Source organism: Chenopodium album, chromosome 21 (genome assembly GCF_948465745.1).
Source record: "Chenopodium album chromosome 21, dcCheAlbu1.1, whole genome shotgun sequence".
Lineage (NCBI taxonomy): Eukaryota > Viridiplantae > Streptophyta > Magnoliopsida > Caryophyllales > Amaranthaceae > Chenopodium > Chenopodium album.
In genome coordinates, this window is record NC_137854.1 from 30253596 (window position 1) to 30281388 (window position 27793).

General features: G+C 30.9%; 1 protein-coding gene across 1 annotated transcript; it reads left to right on the plus strand.

The window, feature by feature from the left end:
• Positions 1–1494: 1494 nt before the first annotated feature.
• Positions 1495–27793, plus strand: LOC145602669 (uncharacterized). The gene is made up of 15 exons (XM_081658833.1): positions 1495–1726; positions 2308–2402; positions 2511–2624; positions 11859–11963; positions 12946–13017; positions 18224–18336; positions 23013–23174; positions 24437–24505; positions 24826–24907; positions 25104–25175; positions 25339–25439; positions 25963–26080; positions 26202–26261; positions 26574–26684; positions 27420–27793. Exons 1-15 carry the CDS (start codon positions 1636–1638, stop codon positions 27543–27545), a joined length of 1491 nt encoding a protein of 496 aa, XP_081514959.1. The 5' UTR covers positions 1495–1635; the 3' UTR covers positions 27546–27793.

Sequence of the window (27793 nt, forward strand, 5' to 3'; positions counted from 1 at the left end):
TAACGGGCAACCGGTAAACCACTCCGGTTAACGACGGCGGCCAGTCGGTTTTGTACGCCGGTTACAATAAATCGAATTTCAAAAAAAAAAAAAAAAAAAAAAAGAAAAAAACCGACTTACACGGTGGCTGGTACATAACCGGCGTGGAAAACCGGTTGACCACCACCGTTAATCAATTTCGTACGCCGGTTACCGGTGCTGGAGAACCGGATTTCCACGCCGGTAACCGGCAATCGAAATTCAAAAAAAAAATACGAAAAACAGAGCATTGATTTGAACTTACCTCTTTTGTCGATTTCCCGGCCATGATAACGCCGCCGCAAGCTTCCTCCAGCCGCCAGCCGCCGTCGACTTCCGCCCCTTGCTGCGCGAATCCGGTGGTGGTGTGGTGAGAAATTGGAGGTTGTGGTGTTTGATGGGAGAGCAGTCAAAGAACAAAATAAAAAGAATAAAAAAATTAATTAGGGTTAAGTAAGGGTAATATCGACTTTTTGCTTAAAATGATGGCGGTGGTGATTATTATAAGAGTAAAGAGGAGAGAGAGTGAGCTTTTCACGAAATTTTGGTACTCTTTATTTTACTACTGCTCCGTACATGCTACTCCGTAATAAGTTATACAGAGCAACTATTGCAACGGTCATTATAAGACCGTTGCAATAGGCAAAAAATTCGTTGCATGTGAAGAGCAACTGCAACGGTTATTTTAAAACCGTTGCAATAGGCAAAAATTCCGTAGCATTAGTTTTACTCGTTGCATTAGACCGTTGTGTTAGCTATGACCGTTGCATTAAACCTTTGCATTAGATTTAACCGTTGCATTTGACCGTTGCTTTGCTCGTTTATGTAGTAGTGAAAGCATATTTCATTGCAGTTAAAAAATGATAAAAGCACATTCATCAGATGATGAAGAACATCATCTTCAACCTTAGAAAATAACACCAAAATAGAAAAATAGATTAAAATACCTTTAATATCAGCAACGATTTCGTCAATTACATCATTCAATTAGATGATTAATCGAAACAATAAAATCAACTCCGTAATTATATTAAACCTCTTTGAAATTCAAAATTTACAAAGGGTTCTCTTTATAAACTCAATTTCTCTCTCTTAGTTTATCAAAAGTAATATGGAAGGTAAAATTATATATCAATTCCATATTTAAAAAAATATCAATAACAAATTAATTCCTTAAATCAAGGAGAGAATCATTTTGAATTTTTTTTCTTGCTCGTGTACTTCGCATTTGTACACCATGTTCTTTCCGCGTTTTTATAACTCTTGTATATTGACCGGCATGGTACACCCGGATGTATGATCAAATTTTCATAAAAACACAGAGGGAGTACTAAAACAATCAAAAAGATTAACGCGCCTTTCATTTTCCATGTGCAAAATTTTGGAATATTGTAAGACCACAATTGACGGTAACGGCCAAAAATGGGTTTCATCCATTTTTTATTTCATCTTTGCTTCCCGTCCTCCCATCACTGAATGTCTCTCCACGTCTCTCTAGTATATTATATTTTTCTACTACGTAATTTTTTAATTTAACATCTTTACCAAAATAATAATTGTGGTTTTGTGTTGTGTTTCCTGCATAATTTTGGTTCATTGACTTGTGTGTTTGAAGAAATGAAGAAGAAGGAATTTATTCGATTAGACCGTGAGTCTGTAATTCCCATTTTTAAGCCCAAGTTAATCAATGGTTTAACCAAACTCATTGGTATTGTCTTCTTTTTCTCTCATTTCTTTTAGTTTTTGCAATTTCTTTTCTAGCTCATTTTCTTTTTTAACAGGTTGAATTGTGTTTGTTTGAAGAGTTGTTATATAGAACCGAGTGTACCGTACACCTATGAGTATTTGTTCATTTTGAGGATTGTTTTTCATTTTATCATCAAATGAAAAGCAAAAAACTAACCTTAGATTAGTTGGGTGTACGATACACCCGGTTGTATATGATAAATCTATTTGTTTTCGAACATTTTGCTATATTAATTGTTTGTAGTCGTTACATTTAAATTATCAGTATTATTTTGCTACAATTCAAACTTATGGAGCCAATTTGGTCATTACTCCCATTAGACTAAGTTGTGAGGCTGATTTAGTTGTAGTTATCCTCGAAAATTCTTAATGGTCTTAGTGAAAGCATTAATATGAAGTCATCTTAAAGGTGTCAATTCGGGTCATTGGGTCGGATTTGAGTATAAGACCCTGTTTATTTAATAAACTGAAATTATTTTTACTAAATTAAAATTATTTTTAGTGGATTGAAAATATTTTTTAATTTTTTGTTACATTTGGCAGATTGTGAGTCGGAGAGGGCAGAATTCTTAACATTTTGTAATAGAGTTGACTACACGATTCGAGCTTGGTATCTTATACAATTTCAAGAACTGATGGTAATTTTTATGGCGTAATTTGCTCAATGAAGGTGTAGATTATGCTTTGTATGATGATTCTAAATTATTAGCTGGATGAATAATATGTTTTGATTTTTGTAATGATAGCAATTATTCAAACTTTTTGAACCGGTTGTTGGAGCTCGCAAATTGGAAGAGTGCAATTTTCCTGATGATAAAATTGAAGCAGTTGAGGAGAAGTTTCTTGATCTATTATTTAAGGTATTACCTTGCTTAATTCCATTCTTTACCAAACTAAATACATGCATAATTTCTAATAGGAATAGGAAACTTAAAAATCTCATAATAATATGAAAATTTTGTTAAGGATTTTTTATGAAAAACTACCTAATTAAATCAAGATTTTATGAAAAAATACCTATTAATAAAAATGTTGTATTGTAAAAAACTACTCTCTCTCCGTTTTTAAATATTTGTTCTAATTCTGTATGCGTAGAGTTTTAGGAAAATTTAGATAAAGTAATAAAATATAGAGGTAATGGGATAATTGAGAGAATAAAAAAATTATAAAAAACAAAAATAGTGGAAAAATTAGAGAATAGAGTATTATGTTAGGTTCACTAGGTATGAGAAATGAATTAAATATTATAAAAGCTTGATCAAGTATTTAAAACGGGCGAAAATGGAAAGCGAAGCAAGTATTTTAAAGCAGAGGGAATACCTATTAAAATGAAAAGTGTTGTAAAAAACTACTAGTGATTGAAATCTAGCGTTGACTTTTCTTCTCTGGCGTTGACTACACTATGTGACTCTCACCTGACCTTTTCTAACCCCTTTTCCACCCAATTTTCCCCAATATCCATCCATGATCCATCAGACTCTTATTCTGAAATTCAGCCACCAATTTTGAAGATAAATTTTCTATCAAAAAATAATTTAGCAAGATCATGTAATCTGCGAACATCATTATTCAAACCATCAACAACAACAACAACAACAACAACAACAACAACAACAACAACAACAACAACAACAAAATGACGTGGGAAAAACTAGGTCGTTGGGCTAATTCTCCCTAAGCCAAACAAAATTTATAAACACTCAACAAACCTAAATACAAATATAGAGGTAAGTCAAGGGTCGAACCCAAAGGAACGGTAATGTCTAAGTGCTTCCAATTATATGCCTAAGCTAGGTCGAAGACAAGGGGTAAAAGATGACTCTAACAATCCACTAAAACGAGGAAACCAAACAAATAAAGATCTAGGGATTAGGATCCGCAAATAATAGCAATGAACATAGCAAATTGGAATGGAAAATCGACAAAGTCAAGCAATGTGAGGGAAAGTCAAACATGCAACCAAAAGAGCATATCAAGCTATTCTCCTAGAGGTCTAACTAGCGTCAACTACGATAAACTCTAGCTAGGAAACATCACAAGACACCTCAATCGTGTAAATTGCAAGCCACAAATCAATGGTCCGTATCAATGTGAACTTACAATGCAATCTAGTGCAATAATCAAAGTTAGCTACTCTCTAATTAATCACACACATGCTCATGATCAATCAACCAAATTTAATCACATCATGAACTCCACCAATTAGCCCCAATTTACATCAATTCATTACATCAAAAGCTTCACAAAATCCCTAACCAAACAACTACTCTAACATTATCATGAAATCAACCAACAACTAGAGAAATTAACAATCAACAATCTAAGAAGAACAAATCCACTAATCAAAGATCAAATATCAATAAAAAACCAAACAAACATGAATATCCAAGATCAATCATCAATCATCAAAATCCAAACAAAATCAAACAATCAAAACCATAAATATTAAACAAAGCAATAAATGAGATAGAGTTTAGAAATGCTCTTTGATAATAGAGTAGATCTCCAATACAATTGTCACCATTGGATCTTCAATCTCTCAATCACCATTGAAATTCCTCACTTTCTCTCTCTAAAATCTACTCCTAAAATTAACCCTAAAAACTAGAGAGAGAAGCTCTCAACTAAGCTAGGAAAATGATCTAAAAATCTAAGCTTATTATGTAATTCTCTAATTGTCTAATTGTTTCTCTCTCTACCCAAAAATGGGTAATTATAAAATACAAGGATTAAAGAATAATAAAAGAGAAAAGAAAATAAAATAAAAGAAAAGGAAAGAAAAGAAAAGAAAATAAATTAATAAAAGAAATTGAAAAGGAAATTAAAAAGAATAAAAAGAAAAGAAAATAAAATAACAAAGAAACAAAGAGGAAAAAGAATCGGGAAATGCTGCTTCATCAAATGTGGGAATTAATCCCATGATTCTCACGGTCTTCATCATCATCAGCACGCAACTCATCATCATTCATCATCATCAAATCACACACCATCACAGCCGTTAATCAACTCCAATCAACGGCCTAAGCAATACCCAGCTGGGTGCGGCCGCACTCGTTGAATGTGTGCCCGCACCTGCTGAGGTTCGAGGCTGCTCTGCTGGAGGTTCAATTGGAGATGCTTCTAAGGTTAATTGAGAAGATTAGTGGCGCAATTGGTGGTGTAATTAAGGGCAGCAGGGGCTGCTTTGCGTGGCTGCTTGTGGTGGCGAAAATGTAGTGCAGCAGGTGGAATTTGTGGTGCGAATTACGTGGTTGGGTGCGGCTGGAGCAGGGGCAATTGCGTTTGGTGGTGTGCTGGAGGTGCGGCGGAGCTGCTGCAATTGGTGGCTGGCTGGAGTTTGCTGCTGCTGTTGGAGGTTCCGAGGTGGAGTTGTTGGTGTTGCGTTGTTGCTGGATTTGTGGCAGCAGGGGCTGCAATGCGAGGAGTGTGGAGCAGGGGAAGTGGAGAGCAGGAACAGGGGAAGTGCGAGCTGAGGCGAAGTTGCTGTAGCTTCTGGTTGCTGCCAACACCATCACCATCATCACCATGATGGTGATGAAGACATAAGTATGCAGTAGCTAACTCTTGCGAACACCTCAACTAGCTTGGACTTGGAACAACACCAACAAAACACACATAAAACCGAGAAATAATTAAAATAAAGTAAAATAAAACTAAAACCGATAAATAAAAGTAAAAGAAATAAAATGAAAATGAAAATAATAAAAGAAAGAAAATATAATAAAATGAAAATAAAGTAAAGTGAAGAAAATGAAATGAAAATAAATGAAAATAAACTAAATTAAAATAAAACTAAATCTATAAAATCTAAAATAAAGAGAAAACAACTAAAATAATGAAAATAAAAGAAATAAAGGAGAAAATACTAGAAAACCATAGAAATGCTCAAAAGCCGTAAAATAAGAGAAGAAAGGTGGAAAAAGAGAGAGAAAGCATAAAACCGAACATTTATTGAACAAGAAAGCTATGAAAAGAGGATAAAAAAGACCTAAATGCTCATCAAATGTGTGCCATTTATGACACACATCACAAAAACGTGCCTCAGCCGTAACAAAAGGCAGAACAACAGTCAGAAATTCCATCTTGAGCCTAAATTGATTGATTTTTCGAGATCTACATCTTGAAGAGGAAATAACATATGAAAACTGAATGCATGTTGGAGTAAACGGACAGCCAGATCTTCGTGAAGAATAATTGAGAAAAACAACAAAGTAAACCTTAATTGAAGAAAGTCTTACACATTGGACAGGAAGAAGAATGGAATTTGCTGCAACGAGGGGAATGACGATGAAAATGAAAGGTGAATTGGAGAGTTAAGGCTATAAGAGCCTTCAGAGGGTGTATTGGAGAATTGGGGCGGGAAAATTTGGGGGAAAATTGGATGGGAAAGGGGTTGTTAATGGTCACGTTGGGGTCACGTGGTGTAGTCAACGCCGGAGAAAAAAGTTAACGTTAAAGTTTTTCACTGAACAAAATTTTATTAGGCAATTTTTTTAACAAAGAATCCTTTTGTTGATTATTATTACCTCAAAAAAAAGGCGTCTTGTCAATTAATACTTGTAAAAATAAAAGTTGTTAATTACTACCTCAAAAATAATATGTTGTTAGTTATTACCTAAAAAAGTGATTAAATTGCACCATTTTCTACCAATTTTTGCAAATTAGCGCAATTATGACGTCACTTATTACTAAATGTGAAAATAGTATAGTGCACCCACATGGTGCACCCGGAAAGAACATTAGGCTGATTTTAAAGAACATGAGGAAAAAAAAAAAGAACATACGAGTGTTTGAAAAAGAACATGCATAATTGTGTTCAACACAAGAACATGTTTGTGTTTGACAAAGAACATGGCCCTCTGAAAAGAACATTAGACATATTTTAAAGAACATGGAATAAAAAGAACATGTTAGTGTTTGAAAAAGAACAAGCCAGTGTTTGAAAAAGAACATGCTAGTATTTGAAAAAGAACATGCATAATAGTGTTAAACAAAAGAACATGTTTGTGTTTGACAAAGAACATGACCTCCGAAAAGAACAATAGGCATATTTTAAAGAACATGGAATTAAAAGAACATGTTAGTGTTTGAAAAAGAACAAGCTAGTGTTTGAAAAATTAACATTGCTTTGTTATCTTCCAGTTGGCTTCAATTCATTATTATTCTTCTTTCTCCTCTAATTGTTCTTTTTTGAACAACTTGTAGTTTAGCTTTAATTATTTCTTTGTTTTAAAAAAAAAAAACCCCCCAAATTCACAAAATTAAACACTTTGTCTTTAAAATTATTGACGAAAAACAATTTGCATTTATAAAATTTATACTTACATTTTACTTGAATCCACCATTTGTTTAAGTTTGAAGGTTGAATTGTTGAAATAAGTTCAATTTTTTTCTTGGGTTTCTGAAGATGAACAATTTTGCTATTTTGAAATTTTTTTGAAACATAGAAAAAGATAAAAGAGAAAAGTTATGGAGAGAGAAAATGAGTACTTTGGAAATGATTCTTACCCAAATTCATTGAAATTCTTATATGAAAATGATGGTGTAAAGGAGAGTAAAAATTTTGGCAGCAAGAAAGAGAGTGATAGGAAGAGAAAGAGGAGTGAGAAATTGCAGGAGAAGAGAGTGATGGATTTGCAGTTGCAAGAAAATAAAAACATGTTCATTTTTTACCCATATTCTTTTAAATATACTAAATGTTCTTTTGGGTGCACCATGAGCATGGTGCACCCGGGTGCACCAACCACAAATTATACTAAATGTAGTTTATGACATCATAATTCCGTCTTTGTGACCTATTTGTTACTTTATGAGTCGGAATATGTAATTCATAATGTCACTTTTTCTCTACCTTTTAAAAAGGAAAATTGATTTTGGCACACCCCTATGGCCCTATGTGAGAAGAGCATTGAAAATTGTGTTCTCACATAAGGGTGTGCCAAAATCATTTCCCTTTAAATAGTATGAGAAAACACTTAATAATAGTGTAAGGACAATTATATCCTTAAAAATGTTTGTTTACCTATATCCCCTATTAGTATGGTGTTAATTGGCTCTAAGCTCTCCTTATGTGATTTAATTAAACTCTTATGAATAGTGTTTGGACAATCATACCCTTTAAAATATTTATTTACTTTCCCTCCTGTTATCGTGAATTGTTTTTTAAAACAAATAAAAAAAAACTCTTAATATAGTGTGCAGACATTTATACCCTTAATAATATATTTATTTATATATGTTGCCAACAAGTAACAAGCTCCTCAAATGGCTAGGTACAGCACGCATTACGCGCATTTGTCACCCTAGTTTAGCCAAAAATAGTAATTTAATTTATTATGTCGATTTAATTAATTTTAATCACATACATATCAATATTTTTCCCTTCTTAAATTTGATGTAAATTAGATTTGAAGTGATAAGTGACATCATAATAGAGTCATTTAACCGTAATTAAAATGAGAAGAGGTAGTAATTATGCAAATGAATCACTTTTTAAGGTAGTAATTAATAATTTATTATAAATTTCTTACTTTAATTAATTAATTAATACATTTTGGCTTGTTTGTCATTGAGAATTCAAGTGGTGGGATTTTTTTTTAAAAAAAAATAAAATAAAGATAATAGCTTTAATAGTCTATTGTTTGTATAGCTGATTTGACTATAAGAATAATTTTTTGCATTAATATATGTAGCCAATGTAGGGTAAATGATAAATCAATATGTTCTTACAAAAAAATTGATAAATCAAATCGTTATAATTTGATGTCAATATATATGCTACTCAAGAACGCACACAAAAATATTACTATAAAATTATAATTATATGAATTTAATATATACTTCCTCTGTTCTTTTTTACTTGACCTGTTTCTTTTAACACGCTTGTCATTGCAAAACTTTAGCGATTAATAACTTTAATTCTTCACAAATAAAAATTATAAAAGTTGTTTATTACGATAGTACTTATTGAGACAATTTTTTTTAAAAAAAAAAAAACCACATGAATATATTTTTCCTTACATATCATTCACAAATGAACGGAGGAAGTATTAGTCAAATCTTTTACTTTACAATTACAATTTTATGAATTAATGCACAAAAAGAAATGGAGTAATGTTTAATTTCTTACAAATTTTATTATTGTACGTGTAATTATTAAGGTAGTAATGAATTAAGCTTATTATAAGAAATAGGTAGTGGTTATTATTACAAACAAACCAAAAAAGTTGTAAAAGTTAGTCTAAGCTTCCTCTTAAAAGCTAAGAGAAAATACAAATTTTTTTCCATGATAAACAAAATATGTTTATCAAATGACAAAATTGCAATAAATCAACAACTTTTTATTAAAAATGGACTCTACAATAATTGATTTATTTACAGTTATGCCCTAATGACTAGAAAATGGACCCCATATTTATTTACTAATCATAATATTAACGAAGCAAAATTGTTAATTTATTTATAATTTTACCTTCATTTTTTTTTTGTTCACCTAATATTGTTTTCTTTTATTTAATTGGGTTTTTCTAAGCTATGCCCCGCAAGTTATTGAATTTCTAAGTTGTTACCTATACTTTTTTAATGTTATATATAAGTTGTGTCCTCCACCTCACGATATTTTATCAACAATACCCTTTGACAGTCATCTCCGTAAACGAAAGTTAAGTTATTTTATCAACAATGGTGTCATATCGTTATTATTAATTTTACATGTGTCATGTTCTAATTGGTTTAAAACTTTAAAAATTTTAAAAATCATAAAATAAAATAATTAAAAAAGATTATTGTTAACGTCAAAGGTTTTTGTTAATAAAAATTAATAAGGTTGAGGGCACAACTTAGACGTTTGAAAAAGCATGGACACGTCACAATTAACTTAGAAATCGAAGAATTTTGGGGGCATAACTTAGGAAAAACCCTACTTAAATTATGTTATACTTATATATTAAAAAGCGTTCCTAAAACAGAAATGTGCCACGTGTCACCCTTTTAAGCTCTATAAACGTACCAAGTCATCAATATATGCCATGTGTCATGTATTTAATTACTATAAATATGCCATGTCACCTCTACAACACGATCATAATTAGATTTGACATTTGACATTAAAAAAATGCTTACAACATGACTTGAGACCAATAAGTACTACGATACAAGTCTTACCACCTTAGCTAACCATATATTGTGTTAATTTATCCAACAAAATTATTGTTAACTAGGATGAGATGATTAGTCCTTGATTGTACTATTTGCTACATATCATAGGATAATATAACAATTTATATTAAATTTTGTTACAAATATTGAATATGGTTCTCCTAATACAAATCTTTATTTAAAATATTACATTTTGAAAATAATGATTTATATATTAAGCAAAAATAATCAAACGTTAATTACAAATTAGCAACTCGGGGCATCGCCCGAGCCACACACTAGTTTAATAATTATTGCGGAGTTACTCTTTCTTTTTTTATATAATATAATTAACTCTTATTTAGTTTCAAATTTGTTTAAACATTTGTAAATTCTATATAAATAGTATATAGTATCAAGTGCTCATGAGCTTATCGAGTTAAGTTACTGTTTGCTCAATTCGTGCTCGTTAACATCTCAAGTGAAGACGAATTTGAGTAGAGCTAACTCGAGTCGGAGTTTTGACCAACTCTAGTAGTTCAAGTTAATCCCACCTTTGTTAGGAGAATGAGTATTATTTAACCATCTAAGTCAATTGTCAATCACGTTATAAATACGAAAATAAATGTATGTAATTGCAAAAGTCTAATAAAAAAGGAAAAAAAAATTTACAATCCTAGGCGTTCACACAATGTGTGTGTGTATATTATTATTGTGGACCCGAGCTTTATACACACGCAACTGACATTAATTACATTGAACATAGTGACCCTTATTTTTAACATAGTAACCTTATGTTTAACATAGTAACCTTTATTAAAAGTTGTATAACGTGTAATACTATTGTGAACTTGAAGTCCGACGTTATGATCCTATTTTTATCATAGTGACCTTTATTATTTATATTGAACTTATAAAATATATCATTAAAAAAAATTAACCTCTTATAGCCTATATATTACAAAAATGACTTTTATTTTCAACATAGTGACCTTCATTTTATCATAGTGACTTTTTTTTTTTATAAATAAAATAGTCATAGTTTCTCTAATGTTAGTGGTCCACAATAAATTAGTGTGAACCGAATCCATTTAAGAATTTGTAATATATATATATATATATATACATATGTATATATATACTAGGTTAAGTCCCGTGTCATGCACGGTAATTTTTATTACTTAATACTTATCATTAGTTTAACACTTTAATTTAATTATAAAAAATTATTCCTAATTGCAAAATATGATGAAATTTCTGTAAATACAAAAAATATTAAAAAAAATGTATCACACTAAAGAAAGCATGGAGAATAATATATGCACGACTAATAAAAGTAACTATGAATTACAATACAAAGTTATAGATAGAAAACTATTGCATTGCATAATATTGTATAAAAAAAATAATATCTTTGTTTGAATGTGTACAAATGGTTATCAAATACGAAGTGAAATATTATTGTATAGTTTGTATTTAAAACTTCTCTAAGAAGCGTAGGGGTAAAAACTTTTTGAGGGAAAATTTTTAACCAAGAGATAACATGTGTCATTCCTGATTTCGCTTTTAGTATAAAGTTATAGATACATATGTATATATATATACATATATGTATATATATATATATATATATACATATATGTATATATACATATGTATAATATGTATATATACATATGTATATATATATATATATATATATATATATATATGTATATATATGGCAACTTAAAAGGTTTGATTATATATTTTATACAAATAAATTTTTTTTTTTTTTATCTTTTCTAATAGTTATTGTAGGATAAAAGGTCAATAAAAAAAATGATGTGTAAATAGGGACTGGGTTTGCAATTTGATTTATTGTAGATTATCACATGAAGCACTACTTGTTTTTTCTTAAAGTGAAATTTAAGATTACAATCCTTTTCTGACAATTATTTCCACTTTTGTCTTTCAAGATGTTGGATAAAAGCAATTTCAAGTTGGTGACAAATGAGGAGTTTGAAGTTGCTGCATCTCAGAATTATTGTTTAAATCTCCCAATTAAAGTTGATGAAGCTAAGGTTTGTTGTAGTCCATGCTCTCATCAATTATTACAAGTGCTTTGTAATAGATTAGGTACCTAGACATTGCATAATATATACTATCTTCCATGTCGAATTTTGTAGACTACATTATTCAAAAGAAATTTAAGTGTCTTTCACGTAGTTATTAAAACTCCGATTTAAATCTTAAATTTTACGAATTTACGATTCATGTATGTCCAAAGATTCGATTTACGATTCGATCTACTCGACCTTACATATTTCTCTTAATAACTATCGAAAACCTTACAAGTTTAAAATATGTCTTCAAAGTTATTTATAAATATATATTGTCGTCAATTATTGATTGCTTAGTGGGTAAACAAGTATTTTCTATTGCTAATTTGGTCTTTAGCTTATAATTTATACTTCTTCAATTTTCATTATAGTTCCAACAACTTGATTTTTACACTATTCATGTGTTACATTTTAACTAGGTTTGATGATTTATAGCTATGCAAAAATATAGTTATGTGTAATCTTGTTAGATTCGTCTCGATTTATACTATTTTAATATCAAAAATTTATAATTTTTACATATTGATAAGTAAAGATATTAGCGATTGAAATCATGCATCGGCAAGCGTAAAAAGAGAAGTGTTGCAACTATAGAAACGGAAGAAGTATGTATTCAATGAAATTTGGATATATATGACGTCTTGATTATGCATATCCGTAGATTCTTCTACGATTCCATTTTAGGGTTCAATTCTAAGAGCCCTTTTGGATCATAGTAAAATCCTGATTTTAATATCTTTGGTCTTTCATGTTGTAGTTCAATGCAATAATGAAAATTCTTAGGTGGAATCAATGAGCAAAACTATTTAATTGAACTATGATCTTTGGTTGTCTGTTATCTTCTTTTGCTATTCATATATCTATGTCACTATGCGGTTAGGTTTGTTTACCCTGGTGTTTACTTTTCCTAACGACTAAATCTTTATTTTTGTTCATTTTGTAGCTAGACTCAAATCTTTTGAAGAGGTTTTTTGCCAAGCATCCCCAAGATAACCTTCCCTACTTTGCTAACAAGGTACATAATAAACATACTACCTCCATTTTTTATTATGTTTAGCAAAGAAATATTTTATATCTCACAAATAATACCCCTTTGTTGCACATAATAAGAAACAGAGATAGTATCATTTTTTTTTTATTACTCCTTAGCTTGACATGTACCGTGATATTAAGACCCTATTTACTTCACCTTTAAAAAATCAATAAAAAATAATTTCAATCAACCAAGTAAATTAAATCTCAGTTCCATGTCAATAATTTCAGTTTTACAAAAATTAATAACTTTAAAGAATAAATGTAATAGAGAATTAGTAAAAATAATTTTTAGTTTGGTCAAAAATAATTTCACTTCATTAAAAATAATTCTATTCAGCAAAAATAAAGTAAGTGAACAATGCCTAATTAATAGAATTGAGGTCTTTATTAGTTTATTTTGCTAGCTATTGTTGCCAAATAAATAATCTATCAACACTACTAAAATAACAAACATTGATATCATCTCTTTTTCAAATATTACATGTGTTAGCTTATCCTTTATTTTTTTTTCTCGCCTAAACTCCCTAATTTCCAACTTCCATATAATGCATCTCCATCTAAAATTAAGTCACTCATACTTATGTAAAAGGTACGTATTAGAAAAATGGTTGCATACTTAGAATAAGTGATGTATAATGCTTTTGGTTTTTTTTTTTTTTTATATATATATATATATATATTATATGCCCTTCAATGTGATTGAATAAGGGACATAGGCTTAGGGTGTTTCATTTGATGGATGGGTTGGAACTAGAGCTGCTAATTTCTAACCCGAATCGTCAAATTTGACTATTTTGAACCGAGTTCCTTGTATCTTGTTTCAATCATAACTTGTTCTTTCTATATACAATTTAACAAACACGTTAGATAGATAATTACCTCATCAAAACTTAATTAATCAACAAAGGTTTAGGATGTGGGCTAGGGCTTTCTCATGGGTTTATATCATTAGTGTTTTTAGAGGTAAATGTCTCGAATAGGACACTTTAAGGGGGATCGGAAGAGGGACAACAAGAGCAACATTAGTAGCTAAAGAGTTCATAGTCTAAAATTCTACACAGATTAGAGCAGAATGTAAAAAAAAAAAAAAAAAAAAAAAAGGTCAAAGTTGGAAATATATTAAGCTCAAGGCAGATTATAATGCTACGGCTACGCCCCATGTAGGATTTTAGATCAGAGACCTTCAATTCATGAATCTTGAGATTAGTGAAAATCTACGGGTTAACTCATCAATCAATAACGTAATACTAAAATAGGCACCGGAATCATACATGTCACTTCCTAGCTAGTGCTGGATTTTCCCTCCAAATCCACTCTTTTTTTTCAAAGTCAATTACTATATAAAGATTATTAATTACACAAGATTTACATTATTGAATTTAGAGTATTTACCAAAACGTGACATGTTTGACAATATTAAATTACCAAATTATGGTAACAATATTGAGCAATTTGACATTAAATAAAAACTTTATCATTTATTTACTTTTGCATGCCCCCGGTTTTCAATAATTTTATTGTACATCGAAAATTTGCGGAAAGTGACCCTTTTTTCTTACAAAAGTGACCCTATTTTCTTTATAAAGTGAACTTTTTTTTTTAATAAAAGTGACCCTTTTTTTCACAAAAATGAACCTTTTTTCTACAAAAGTGACCCTTTTTTCCACAAAAGTGACCCTTTCTTTTCACAAAAGTGACCCATATTTTACAAAAACACACTACTCTCCGCCAACTTTTTTTTTTTTTAAAAAAAAAGGTCACAAAATTCAGAAAAAATACCTTCAATTTTTTCGTTTGAACTAGTAGTAGGAGGAGCAATTGTCTCCTTCTTTGAAAACTAAACATTCGCATCATATTCGAAAACTAAAATCATTACATGAATATACCTTAAAATAACCAAAAACACAAAAAAAAAAATAGATGAACATACATACCTCAAAATTGGATGTAAAAGAAGAATTAATAAAAGAAATTACAAAATTAAGTTGAAAACCAAGATTAGATAGAAAAATAAGAGTGAAATTGAAGAACCAACAAAAAAAGCAAGAGGAAAGAAAACGAGAGTTGAGAACCAAGGAGATAGAAATTAGAAAGAGTAGTAAAGAAGAGGAGAGAGAAAAAGAAGAGCAGAGGAAAGAGAAACAGGGAAAAAAAAACAGGAGAGAGAAAACATGAGAGTGGTAACAAATTTTGCATTTCACGCATGTAATTGGTAACCACCGCCATTCACTAACTTATTGTAAACCCGCTTTTTTTAAACTTTTGTGTATATAAAAAGTGGTGATTTAAACATTGTAACAACTATTAAAATTGGCCAATATACCTTATATGAAGTTTAAGTTAAGATATTTTTCAAAAATAAACATTTGATATGTTGTCGTACACCTGTTAAAAATAAATTTCAAACAAATCCAACTAATTAACAAAGTAGTAGGGTAAGTAGGGTCAATTCCACAAGCAGATGGTATTCAATCTAACCTCTAAGAAATTGGAGAAACTAAACAAGTCATGAAATTCGGATAGAAAAGTAGTCTAAATTAAAATAGGAATAAAAATAATAAAAAGGTCTAGGGTTATGATTCACCATGTTTATAGTTCTAAATCTATCAAATATCAATAACAATTCAATCAATCTATTATCTAGAGCAATTGCTAAGCCTATGTAGGTAAGCGTCTAAAATAAAGATCTTTCGATTCAATCTCTTATTAACAATAATTAATCAAACAATTGATCAGGTTGAAAGATTAACAATCAAACACTATCAATAAGAGAAATCAATAATTAAAATATCAATAATATCAATCAAGATTCATTGTATAAACATGAATTCCCAAATACTAGAAATAAAACTACTCAAGCATGAAATAAATAATTAAAACTAAATCCAATAAAGAAAGCATCATTAAAGATAAGAAATAAAATTACCTTAAAATTAAAGTAACAGACTTAAGGACAAACCCATGGAAGAATCCATGAAGTTGTCCATGAAAAACTAAGGTTAGAGAGAAAACTAAAACGAACGTAAAACAAAAATAAAAAGTTTAAGGAGAAAATAAGTCTCCTTGAGTATTTATAATTCCCTCAAATTCTAATCTAAAAATGAATAAAGAAAAGAAATAAGAAAACATAAAGTACACAAGTTGTCAAACGATTGGACGATAAAAGATGACGTGGCACAAAGATGCTCGATGGGATCGAGGGCCAAGCGAAAGACGTGCGATGCCCCTTTCTTGCTGTTGGCGTGGGTCAATTGAAGCTATAGCTCCCTCGTCGAGTGAGCTCTCGCTCGGGGTTGCTGTTGCTCTCGACATATGCGAGCTAGCTCGCGAGCTTTCACTCACTTGCTGGCTCGCTGCTGGGCGTAGCTTCCACTTCACAGGCTTGTAACTTCAGATTCGTAAGTCGTATATATGCATGTGACCTACCGTGGAAAATCTCTTCAAGTCTAGTTTCCAATGCAACTTGAATCATTTCAATCTGATTTGTAGAATTCAAGTTATGACAAAAAAAGAGTGAACAAATGTCAGTTTTGCCACTTTGTTCATATCAATCTCCTTCCTTTTTAACTCAAATTCAATCCGGAACGACACATTGTGACCCTAGTGAATGCTATGTTCATTTTCCATGCACACGGTAATCAAAATCAACATCCACGAACATGGGATCTTCGATTAATTTACTCAATTCATCTGGTTCCATTCTAATATCATCCGTATCAACTCCAAACACTCCGAAAGTGTCCAAATGACTATGAAATCACCTGAAACATTAAGAAAAACACAATGCAAACAGAGCGTAATAGAGTACAAAACAATGTACAAAACAAACAACTTATGCATTTGCAACCTTAAAATCGACAAATAGACGTACAAAAAAAAAAAAAAAAAAAAAAAAACTATAAACTTAGCATAAAGGTGACTACAAATCCTATATAAATGTGATTCATCAACATTCAATTTTTAAAATAATTGTGGAGAATTATCGCATGTTATGCATAATAGTGTTATATGCTCTATAAATCTACATAAGTTTTATAATTTACAGATCAAATAAATGGGTACCATTTAGATAACTATCGTTAAAGAATATATAAGCATCAACATTGAGGTTGTGATCACACCAACTACTTCTAATTTCCTGTCAACAAAAAAAAAAATACTGCTAATAGAATATAATTCTTAATCAATATAAAAAAAAAGGGCAAAGATATATCCCTTAGTGATATATATAAGCATTAAATATACTTCGTAAAATGGAATTAAGTTGGAAATTCATGACAAAATCACGCGCACATCGTTGTAATTCATGTTAATTAAAGTTCAATATTGAGAGCTCTAACCACTTAAGCTATCCCTCACTCTCAGTTTATTATGTATCAGTAAATTAACAAGTAATTGTTTTTCAACTTACCGTACGTGGCACGGGTCCTAAACTAGTTTATATCTAATGAGAAGATATAGAAGTTTGCCTGAGAAATTTGTCATCCCCAACTCTCTTAGGGGCTGTTGGTTGAACTTCTTGCAATGGGTTATAATAGATTTAAAATCTATTTCATGGTTTTTTTTGTGTTGTTGGGCTATTTAACTATGGAATCTCATACCTGGGGGATTCCACGTCCACCCCCATTCCCTTGGAATCTCCCCCCCAAGGATTCATACTACTTCTCATGTATAGGAATTCATCCCATGATTAAAACAAAATACTTTAAATTGGAATAAGATATATAATCTATATCACCCAAGTATGAGAATTACCCATCCATTCGATCATGCTTAATGAACCTAATACCCCCTAAATTTGATTCCCTTTCTCAGGCCATTCTTTTTCTCAAAATATATCAACTTTTCTATGATGACTTTAACAATAAAGGGATAAAATTGTGGAATATCATGTTTTTTTTTTTTTAAAGAGCCACAAGAGCAGGTAATGAGAATTGATTCCAAGATCTCTTGAAACTGGGAGGAAAGATCTATATCATATTGTAATAGATTAATATATAACTCAAGAGCCATATTTTGGCATTGTTGATACTTGATAGTGCTTTGATCAATTGCAGGATGTGAGTTATTCATATGAGAAAAATGTAATACATAGTTTTTCCTTTTGAAGTGCCTATATATGGGGTTTATTAAGTGTATTTCTTGTTTCCTTTTAGGAATTAATCTAGTTAATTAACTTCATGCAGTACATAATTTTTCGGCGCGGTTTTGGAATGGATCAAAGGACTGGTTATTTTATTCAATGGAAAATTGATGCCCTTTTGTCACGAATCGTGCAAGGCTTCTTGAGATTGACTGGGTAAGTCAATAAATAAATAAACAACAACATAATTGATTTTATTGTCTTCCTCAATCTAACTTGAGGGTCTAATTTATATCAAGGGACTCATTAATGAACTTAGGGCATGTTCTCTTCCGTTGAAATTCAGTTCAGTTCAGTTCAGTTCAGCTCAGCTCAGTTCAGTTCAGTTCAGTTCAGCTCTTTTGTCTAATGATATTGCAGTATTGCTAATGATATAAAGCCAAATTTCATTCTTTTAAGCTCTTATTACAACGACGACAACAACAACAAATAATAATAATAATAATGATAATAATAATTAATAATTATTATTATTATTATTATCAATAAATAATAATAATAATAATAACAATAATAGTAATAATAATAATCAATAATTAATTATAATAATAATAATTAATAATAATAATAATAATAATAACAATAATAGTAATAATAATAATCAATAATTAATTATAATAATAATTAATAATAATAATAATAATAATAATAATAATAATAATATACACATAGGTATAGTAATATATAATCAAAGACCACTAATCCGTAGTTTAAAATCACTAATTAATAAGTTCAGTTCAGCTCAGCTCAGCTCAGTTCAGTTCAGTCAATCAGAAAATGCCCTTATACTAACAATACGTACATCAAAATTTCTTGTCCAATGTCAGTCAGGACAGTCACCAAATTCAATTCTCATTGATGCTCATATCTGATATTTAATATTGTTCTGGTACCTCTTGTCTTTGAAGATCTAATATGAAGTTAATACTGTTGCACATGAATATTTAAATTGGTATTGTAAAAAGAAAATGTTTGCATATTCAAAAACCTTAAAAAAGCCTCACAAAGTTTGGTTATTAAAAGCATAAGCATTTAGATTAATTATTCTCACACGGAAAATTTGTTACAAACCATCTTATAAAACACAAATTATGTGAAAAAACCATTTTATAATTTTTTCTTTTTGTCAAAGCATGCCTTTTTTTTTTTTTTTTTTTTTTTTTTTTATAATTTTTTTAAGTCCCACCACTATTTGGATTTCGATGTTGACTCAATATACATGCGTTGACCTAACACGTGTAAGTCACATGACTTACTAAACCCTCCCCCAAAATCCTAAGGGCAATAGCAATAAGAGGTTTGTGGAGAGGTTTGTGGGAACAATTTAGAGGTTTGTTCACAAACCTCTTATTGTTGGGTTGAGGTTTGTGAAGGAGGGGTTTGTAAACACAAACCAGTTTGTGTGGCTTACTTGGCAAAAATGTGAATCTTTTTCCTTTTTTTTTTAAGGAAAAATAGTTGTAGGGATAAATTTAATGAGTTGTATTGATAGTGGATCCCCTACATAAACCTGTAAATAGGTTTATCTATTATTGATGAAAGGTTTGTTAGGGAAGAGGTTTGTGTAATGATGACGTGTCAAGTGAACAAACCTCTTAGGGGGCGTTTGGTTCGCAGAGTGGTATAGGTTTGGAATCAGGAATAGGGTTAAGGTGGTATCGGGTTGGAACTTGATACTTAATACCATGTGTTTGGTTCAATTCTAGAATGAAATATCATCCCTTCATTTCATGTATTTGATACCTAAGGGAATGGAATGAGCCAAACCCACCTTCCCCCCAAGGTTTCTAAACCCCATACCTCATGGGTTTGAGGTATGGGTTTAAAAATCATATTTTTGACAACCAAATATATGGTATGGGTTTTGGTCATTCTAAACTCATACCTCATACCTATAATCCACGAACCAAACGCCCCCTAAAGGTTTGTTCTATTGTGGATGCCCTAAAACCCTGCACTTTCTACTTTCTCTGTCCTCCTCCTGCTATCTCTCTCTCCTCTCCATTAATAGCTTACAACAAAACCTAGACACCCTTATCAGAAACCCAACAAGAGGTCGATTCCTCTAAACAAACCACCCTTACTTCAACCTAAGAACCAAAGGGAAAAGAGAATTCCAATTTCACCGCTTTTTCCTCTAAAGAAGAAACCCCATCAACCCCACCACCACCGCAAGCCTCCGCGGCAAGAAAGCCCCCTATTTCACCACTACCTCCGGCAACAAGATGCCTTTTTTCAGAATAATTAACCCTCCTCTAATGAAGAAGACGAACCCACTTTGCATCCTCTGTTTTAGGCATTAAGGGTAAACCCAAGAGAGAACTCATCAAGAGGTCATCAAAGAGGGAATCCTCTGTTTTCGACGTTAAGGGTAAACCTAAGGTTAGGCTGCCAAGAAGCGCGCATCAATTAGTGAATTCAAGAGCTCGTTGAACGGTAGAAGCCGTGGAAAAAGTAATATGGATTTGTGGCGACCACCGCTGTTGGCAATGGTGGTGGTGGTGGTGGAGGTAGTGTTTAAGATTATGAAGGGAAGTAATGGAGGAAAAAGTGGGGTTTAGTTGATCATGTGACTTAGACGTGCTTGGTCAACGTCAGTAAGTTGACTCAACCAGTGGAATCCGGGGAGTGGTGGGACTGAACAAAAAATATCATCAAAACAGGTGTGCTTTAACAAAAACGTTTTATAAGATGGGTTTTCACAAAATTTATAAAATGGTTTTTTTTTGACAAATTCTCCTTTTCACACATACGTCAAACATGATATGTGGTGGTTATTCATTGGAAAATTAATTCTAATTTTACTTGCTCTCTATAGTTTGATGTGACCTAGTGTTGGTGATGGAAGTAATAAAATTAAAAAATTATAATAAAATGTCATTTTACGGCATAGGTAGACATGATGCACACTCATACAGTGTATTAGCTAGAATGCATTTTTTCTTAAATAAACAGACCTCCCAAGTATCACCAAGTGTTCTACATTAGTTGAAGAAGATAGAGTTAATCACTTTATAGCGTTAAGGGGCTAATTCACCTATTGTCATATGATTTTGAAATGGAACCTCAATTAGTGAAGTGGACTGTATATCTTGGTTTGCGGGTGCATCTTAAACCTGTATTTAACATGGCATCAGAGCCAAGGCTACGATATAGGAACCCTAAATGGTTAAAGTTCACTGAGCCAAGGATTTACGGAGTTAATCGTTTTATAAGGCTAAGGGACTACTTCTCTTATTGCTATATGGTTTGATGTGGGTAGGGCTTCTTTGTGGGTTTAGGTAGTTTGGGGGAGTATTGGGCATATAATTTGCTTTATTTTATTTTTTTTTCCAGTTACAAGGATATATTTTCCTCTGTTCTTGTATATTCTACTAATTGCTGATTCTTTTCTTTTTTTTTTTCTCAAAAAGAAGCAATAGCAGAATGTCGTGCTACTACTTCCTCTGTTTCATATTAAATGCATCACTAAGGTGTTCACAAAGTGTTCTTCAAAAAAAAAAGGTGTTCACAAAGTTTAAGAAAATTTATAGGGTTGGGCATAAAAGAGGATTTATTTTATAATATAAAGAATTGTTGGTAGGAGAGAGAAACAATAAAAAGTAGTATAATGCTCCGTTCACTTCACCTTATTTTTGCTAAACTGAAGTTGATTTTTCTGAACTGAAATTATTCTTGCTGAATTAAATTTATTTTTGCTGAAGTGAATTAATTTTACTGAACTGAAATTATTTTTGTTGAATAGAAATTATTTTTACTAATTGTATTATATTTCTTTTTTACGAAAACTAAATTTTACTAAACTAAATTCGTTTCCAAAAAAAAAAAAAAAATTACTGAACTAAACTTATTTTTACTGAATATAAATTATTTTTACTGAATCGAAATTATCTTTATTTAATATTATTTTCTTAGGGTGAAGTGAACAGGGCCTAAGTGGTTGGTAAAAAAGAAAAATAATAAAATATATATTGTGAAAGTGGGGTTAGTAGGAGAAAGAAATTATAAAATGGTGGCTCCTTGTAAAAAATAGTAGTGTTGTAATATGAAACAACCGAAAATGAAAAGTATTGCATTTAATATGTAACGGACGGAGTATATGGTTATGGTAAATTTGGTTGACTTATAACTTTGTAAGTAAATGGTAGGTGTAGCTACATTTATTACAATCATTGTTATTAAAATCCCGATTTAAATATTAGAATCTTACGATTTTACGATTTACATATGTCATACGATTCGATTTACTATTCTACCCGATTTTATATATTTCTTTTAACTAGCGAAATCCTTACAAGTTTAAAATATGCTTAGAAAGTTATTTATAAGTATATAATGTCAATGATTAGTTGCTTAATGGGTAAACAATTATTTTTTTTTTATTAAAAATTAATTTTCAAACTCATATTTTGAATAAATTTAATAATTAAATGTGGATATGACAACTTGATTATGCATATTCTAAGAATTTTACTATTCTACGATTCGATTTTGAGAGCCCCTTTCGATTAAAAGTAGAATCATGAACATGCTCTTCTTTTTTTTTTTCCTTATTTTTTAGACGCACTTATCCGAGCATTCTTGGATAGATGTGTACTCACAAGAAAAAATTATTGTTATAAATTAATGTAAGTTGAAAGTTTTTGTTGATGTAATACGTGTACTTTTAGGATAACTCTGGTGATTACTTTAGAATATAATATAGATTTATAATTCCACTAACGTTCTCCCTGATATTCACTTGGTTTTATTATAATTCTTTGGGGTAGATTACTTGTTGAAATAATATCCACACTTTAAAACCTGTTATTTTTTGATGTGTTTTGGTGCAGTATGAAAAAGTTATTTTCAAGAAAGAGAAGACATGTCAAAAATGAAGAACTGCATGAAGTTTTAGTCACAGAAAATGATGGGAAGGATGAGGGTGATGATGGTGGTGGTGATGAACATAGCTTATTAATTGAAAGGATTCGTATTCAGAATATGAATCTCAGGTTTGAAGATACTCGTATTCCTCTTTTGCTGACAGGGCACTAGTGAATATTATTTTACTTTTTTCGGACTTTTTATCAAAAACTACTTAATAAAATCCAGCTTTTGTGAGAAATTACCTATTAAAGGTAAAATATTGTAAAAAAACTACCTAAAAGATAAAATGTTGTAAAATACTACCTATATTGGATTTCCGCCGTTAAACAACCTTAAAACACTCTCGAAATTAAACCACCGCTTTCATTCCCAAAACTAACACAACATGCTTGAAATCATCTCTACCACACCTAAACCACCTTTAACCCCAAAACCACCACCTTTGACCCCAAAAACCACCATCCGAAGCACTAATAATCTACCCTCACCAACTTTGAATATCCTCTAACCATCCCGAAATATCCTTATCACCTTGAAAATCAACCCTCACGGTGGTTTCAGTGGTGTTTTAAGGTGGATCAACGTCATAAAATTAAGTCAATGGTGGAAATTCGATCAAAGGTAATATCGTATAACATTTTACCTTTCAGTTAATTTCTTACAACATTTTTTGATTAGGTAATTTCTCGCATAATATAGGTTTTGTTAGGTAATTTCTAACAAAAAGTGCTTCACTAATCCACTAAACTAATACATTCCGTTTCTTTATAGTTATAACACATTCCGTACCATTTTGGCACACTGTTTAAGAAAGGCACTAAACAAGCTAATTGGAAAAATTTTAATAGAATAATTTTACAAAGATAAGAAAAAAAAAAAAAGTTTTAAATTGTGATGGTTTAAATAATATAGATTAATTTTTTCATTTACCTTCCCTAATCCCTTCCTCCAATAGCATGTCAAGAAGACATATATGTAATCATGTACGAGTTAATGTGATCGGATTTATCTTGACGTATGTTTTCAAAAATTTTATTTAGAATCATGATAATTATAAATATTAATAGTCAAAATTCCCGTTGGCACACGTACAAGATAAAGTGGAACAACTTAAAATTAGACAGCATATATATTTTAATAACATAGATTATAGATTGCTTCCTTAGTCTAGAGTCTAGACTGGCTAGAGACCAAGCTGCATGTTGTGGATTATTGTTGCTGCAGCCTCCAGTTGGTATTGGTGCAATATTTGGTCCTTAAGATAGTATCTAACTTTGCATGTTGGCCTAAGGCTAACCTGGTAGCTAATAGAGTGATTTATAAAATTGTTGTATCTATTTTACATCTGTTGTGTTGATTGTTTTTTTGACGTTATGCTTTTACTCAGCCCTTGCAACCTACTTAGTAAAACAACAATCCAAGAGCCTACCTTCGAGAAGATTATCATTATATACAGGTAATTTTTCTTCAGAATCCTGTTTTATTTTTGCCAACATTTGGGGGAGGAAGGAGGATGCTAGTATGTGTTTGGATCAACTACAGTGAAATATGTTGAAGCCAAATTCTAGTAAATCTGTAATTTTACAGGATGGAATAGTACTACTCTTTTGAAACAGGCCAAGGTTAACTCTTTAGAAGAATCCTCTTTAGTTGTCATTCTTCAGAATATGAAAACAAAAGCAATACATACCTCTTAAGAAGACTTAAAATTTGCTTTCTTATAACCTGCAAAGAACATATATATCATATAACTTCTTACGTGTCGAAACCCTGCAGATTGAATTCAGCTGAAGATGGAAGAGCAATTTATGTGAAGCACTTCAAACACATCCCCATGGCTGATATGGAAATTGTTCTTGTATGTTCATGCGCTTCTTTTCCTTGTTTTGAACCATACATAAATATATATACTTCCTCCGTTCTTTATTACTTGACCTGTATTCCTTTTTAGAAAGTTTATTTATTAATTGACCTGTATTCCTTTTTAGGAAGTTTCTTTTTACTTGACCTGTTTCTGCCTTTTGACACTACCATATATTTTTTTTTTTGGGAAGCCTGAAAAGAAGAGTCCAGGATTAACTTCATATGATTGGTTTAAACTCCTTGTTTCAGCTGCCATTGGACTGGTAACTTCTTTGATTTTTATGTAATATGCCATATATCATTGCCAAATTTGTCTTATTAAGTAATTTAAAAGATTACTGTTTATAAATTAGTGAGCTACAGAGTATCATGCACTTGTTGGATTTGTACATTGCTCATCCAAATAAACTGTGTTATTATTTTCAGGTGACGGTTGTAACTCAACTTTGCCAGACTACAGCTAATTTAAAAGTGTTGGCTACTGTCTGCTCCGCGGTGGTTTGTTATTGTGCTAAGATATATTTCACGTTAAGTACTTGTTTATCTGAATCTTGTTAATCTTATTGAATTTTAATCAGATTAATAGTTGTATTAATTATTCACTCTCGAGGTAGTAACCTACCTAATCTAAAAAATATACACCCTCCGTCCTATTAAAAGCATGTATTCCTTGTTAGGGTGTTCAAAATTACAAGTCTACTTTTTCTATTAAAAAAATGTATTTTTTTTACTCCGTACTATATTACCCACTTTTTGATGATTTGTGATTTTTTTTTTTTTTTGGTTCTTTTTATATCAAATTACCAACACTTTATCTCTCTCTTTAATAATTCTCAATAATTTTTTCTTTCTCTTTATCTCTTTCTAATCGCACATGCATATTTGTACTCTTAATCATGAATATAAAGGAATCTTGAGAAACCTTAATTTCCGAAAAAAAATGGCAAATAGGCTTCAAATAAAAGGATGGAAGCCGGAAGGAGTATAATACTTCATAAATGCTTATCTTTTACTCTTGTTTAACATTCTTTTTTAGTTTAATGCTTTCAGGTTTCAGGCAAATTTGAAAGAATATAATAGTTTAATCACCCAGTCCATGTATGACAAACAACTAGATATTGGGAGAGGCACTCTACTTCATCTATGTGATAATGTTCTAAAACAAGAAGTAAGTTGTAATTCATACTATATTTATACAAATATATTAGCTTTGTTGGTCGATTTATATGTAACTGCAGTAACTCCATATCAATATTCCCAAATTTTAAAGGTTTTTGTTGTTTGTACAGGTTAAAGAGGTTATTATTGCATTCTTTGTGCTGATGAAGTATGGGAAATTTACATGTGAAGTAAGATTTATTCTCATTATAAAGAGGATGCTCCAGTTTCTCATGGTGAGAAACAAAATTTGTTTCTCACATGGCATTTTCGTAAATAAACCAACAATTTTATTCAACTGTGGAGCCTACAATATTGAAAAAGTTGTTGGTTATTCACGAAAATAATCCCATGAGAAACAAATTTTGTTTCTCACTGAGAAACAAGGAATTTCCCCATTATAAACTGTTTACGTTGTTTTAATTTTATTTTTTAGATCATTTGTACATATTTACAAGACTCTTGGTTGGTTAATTCGACTAGACTATGAAATGTTGAAACAGGACCTTGACCGGAAATGTGAGGAGCTGATATTAGAGCAATTTAATGAAAAATGTGACTTTGATGTAGATGATGCTATTGACAAGTTAGAGAAACTAGGTATTGTTTATAAGGTAAGAAATCCATTTGATACCCTTTTTGTTTTATTTTGTATTCCAATTAGCCTTCATAATTAAACTTGAACAAATGCACTAACTCTTATAAGAACGAACTGACGATTGTACGAGCATAAAAATAAGATCAATTTCAAAATATACGTAGTACGAGTAACTCTTATATGTAATCGTTTTTCTGTTCATCATCTTAATACAATAGTCTTAATTTTGCAAACAAAAGCACTAAGTAATATTTAACATTCTACTTTTCTAGTGTGGTGATGACACTAGCCTTAGCCGATATATATTTTATGAATTTCAATACTTGTATTTTGGATTAGTATGTGAGATATCAACTAATCATACTTTGAACGTATATGTTGAGCTAATTTTTATGTCATATCTATGTATAAAATAAACAAACTATAGACATAAAAAAGTAAATGACTAAAGCATGCAGAAAATACCAGTTAATCAATTTGATAAACAAAATTTGTTTATCAAATGGCAAAATTGTAAATAAATTAACAATTTTGTACAAGTATTAAATTTGGTTTCCACTATTGTTGATTTATTTACGAAAATGCCATGATGACTGGACATATATATTTTGCCATTTGATAAACAAATTTGGTTTATCAAATTGATTAACTGAGACTACCTCTAAAGCATGTGACAGTGTGATATTGCTTTTAAAAATCATCGTATTAGATAACAAATATAGTGATTTAATCTCAATCTGTATCTTCGCAGGATGAATCTGACCGGTACTCGTCTGTTGATGTGAAGAAGGCTAATGATTTCATTGGCACCACCACAGAGGAAATCGTTAAAAAAGCAAGTCAGGTCGATGAGTGGTGTGATGACTCTGATGAGTGAAGGCAATGTTACTTTTCCATTGGAATCTAAATCTATGTTTCAAGCTTGGAGATAGATAAACACAACAAGGCACCAATTGAAGAGATTTTGAGGAGACTCAATAGACGCTTGCATTGGGGGTATTGTGTTGGTTGGCTTGTAGCTTAATGATATGTAGTAATACAAATGAAACATATATCTGTATGGAGTTAAGCCTTGTCTAGTTTAACTTTTTATCTAATCTGACCGGATTTGATCTTATGTGAACT

Excerpts from the sequence above, each read along its gene's own strand:
- LOC145602669 (XM_081658833.1), top strand. The coding sequence starts at position 1,636 with ATGAAGAAGAAGGAATTTATTCGATTAGACCGTGAGTCTGTAATTCCC. Across the intron at positions 23,175-24,436 it reads ATTCAGAATATGAATCTCAG|CCCTTGCAACCTACTTAGTA; the intron begins GTTTGAAGATAC and ends GCTTTTACTCAG. Across the intron at positions 24,908-25,103 it reads CTGATATGGAAATTGTTCTT|CCTGAAAAGAAGAGTCCAGG; the intron begins GTATGTTCATGC and ends TTTTTTGGGAAG.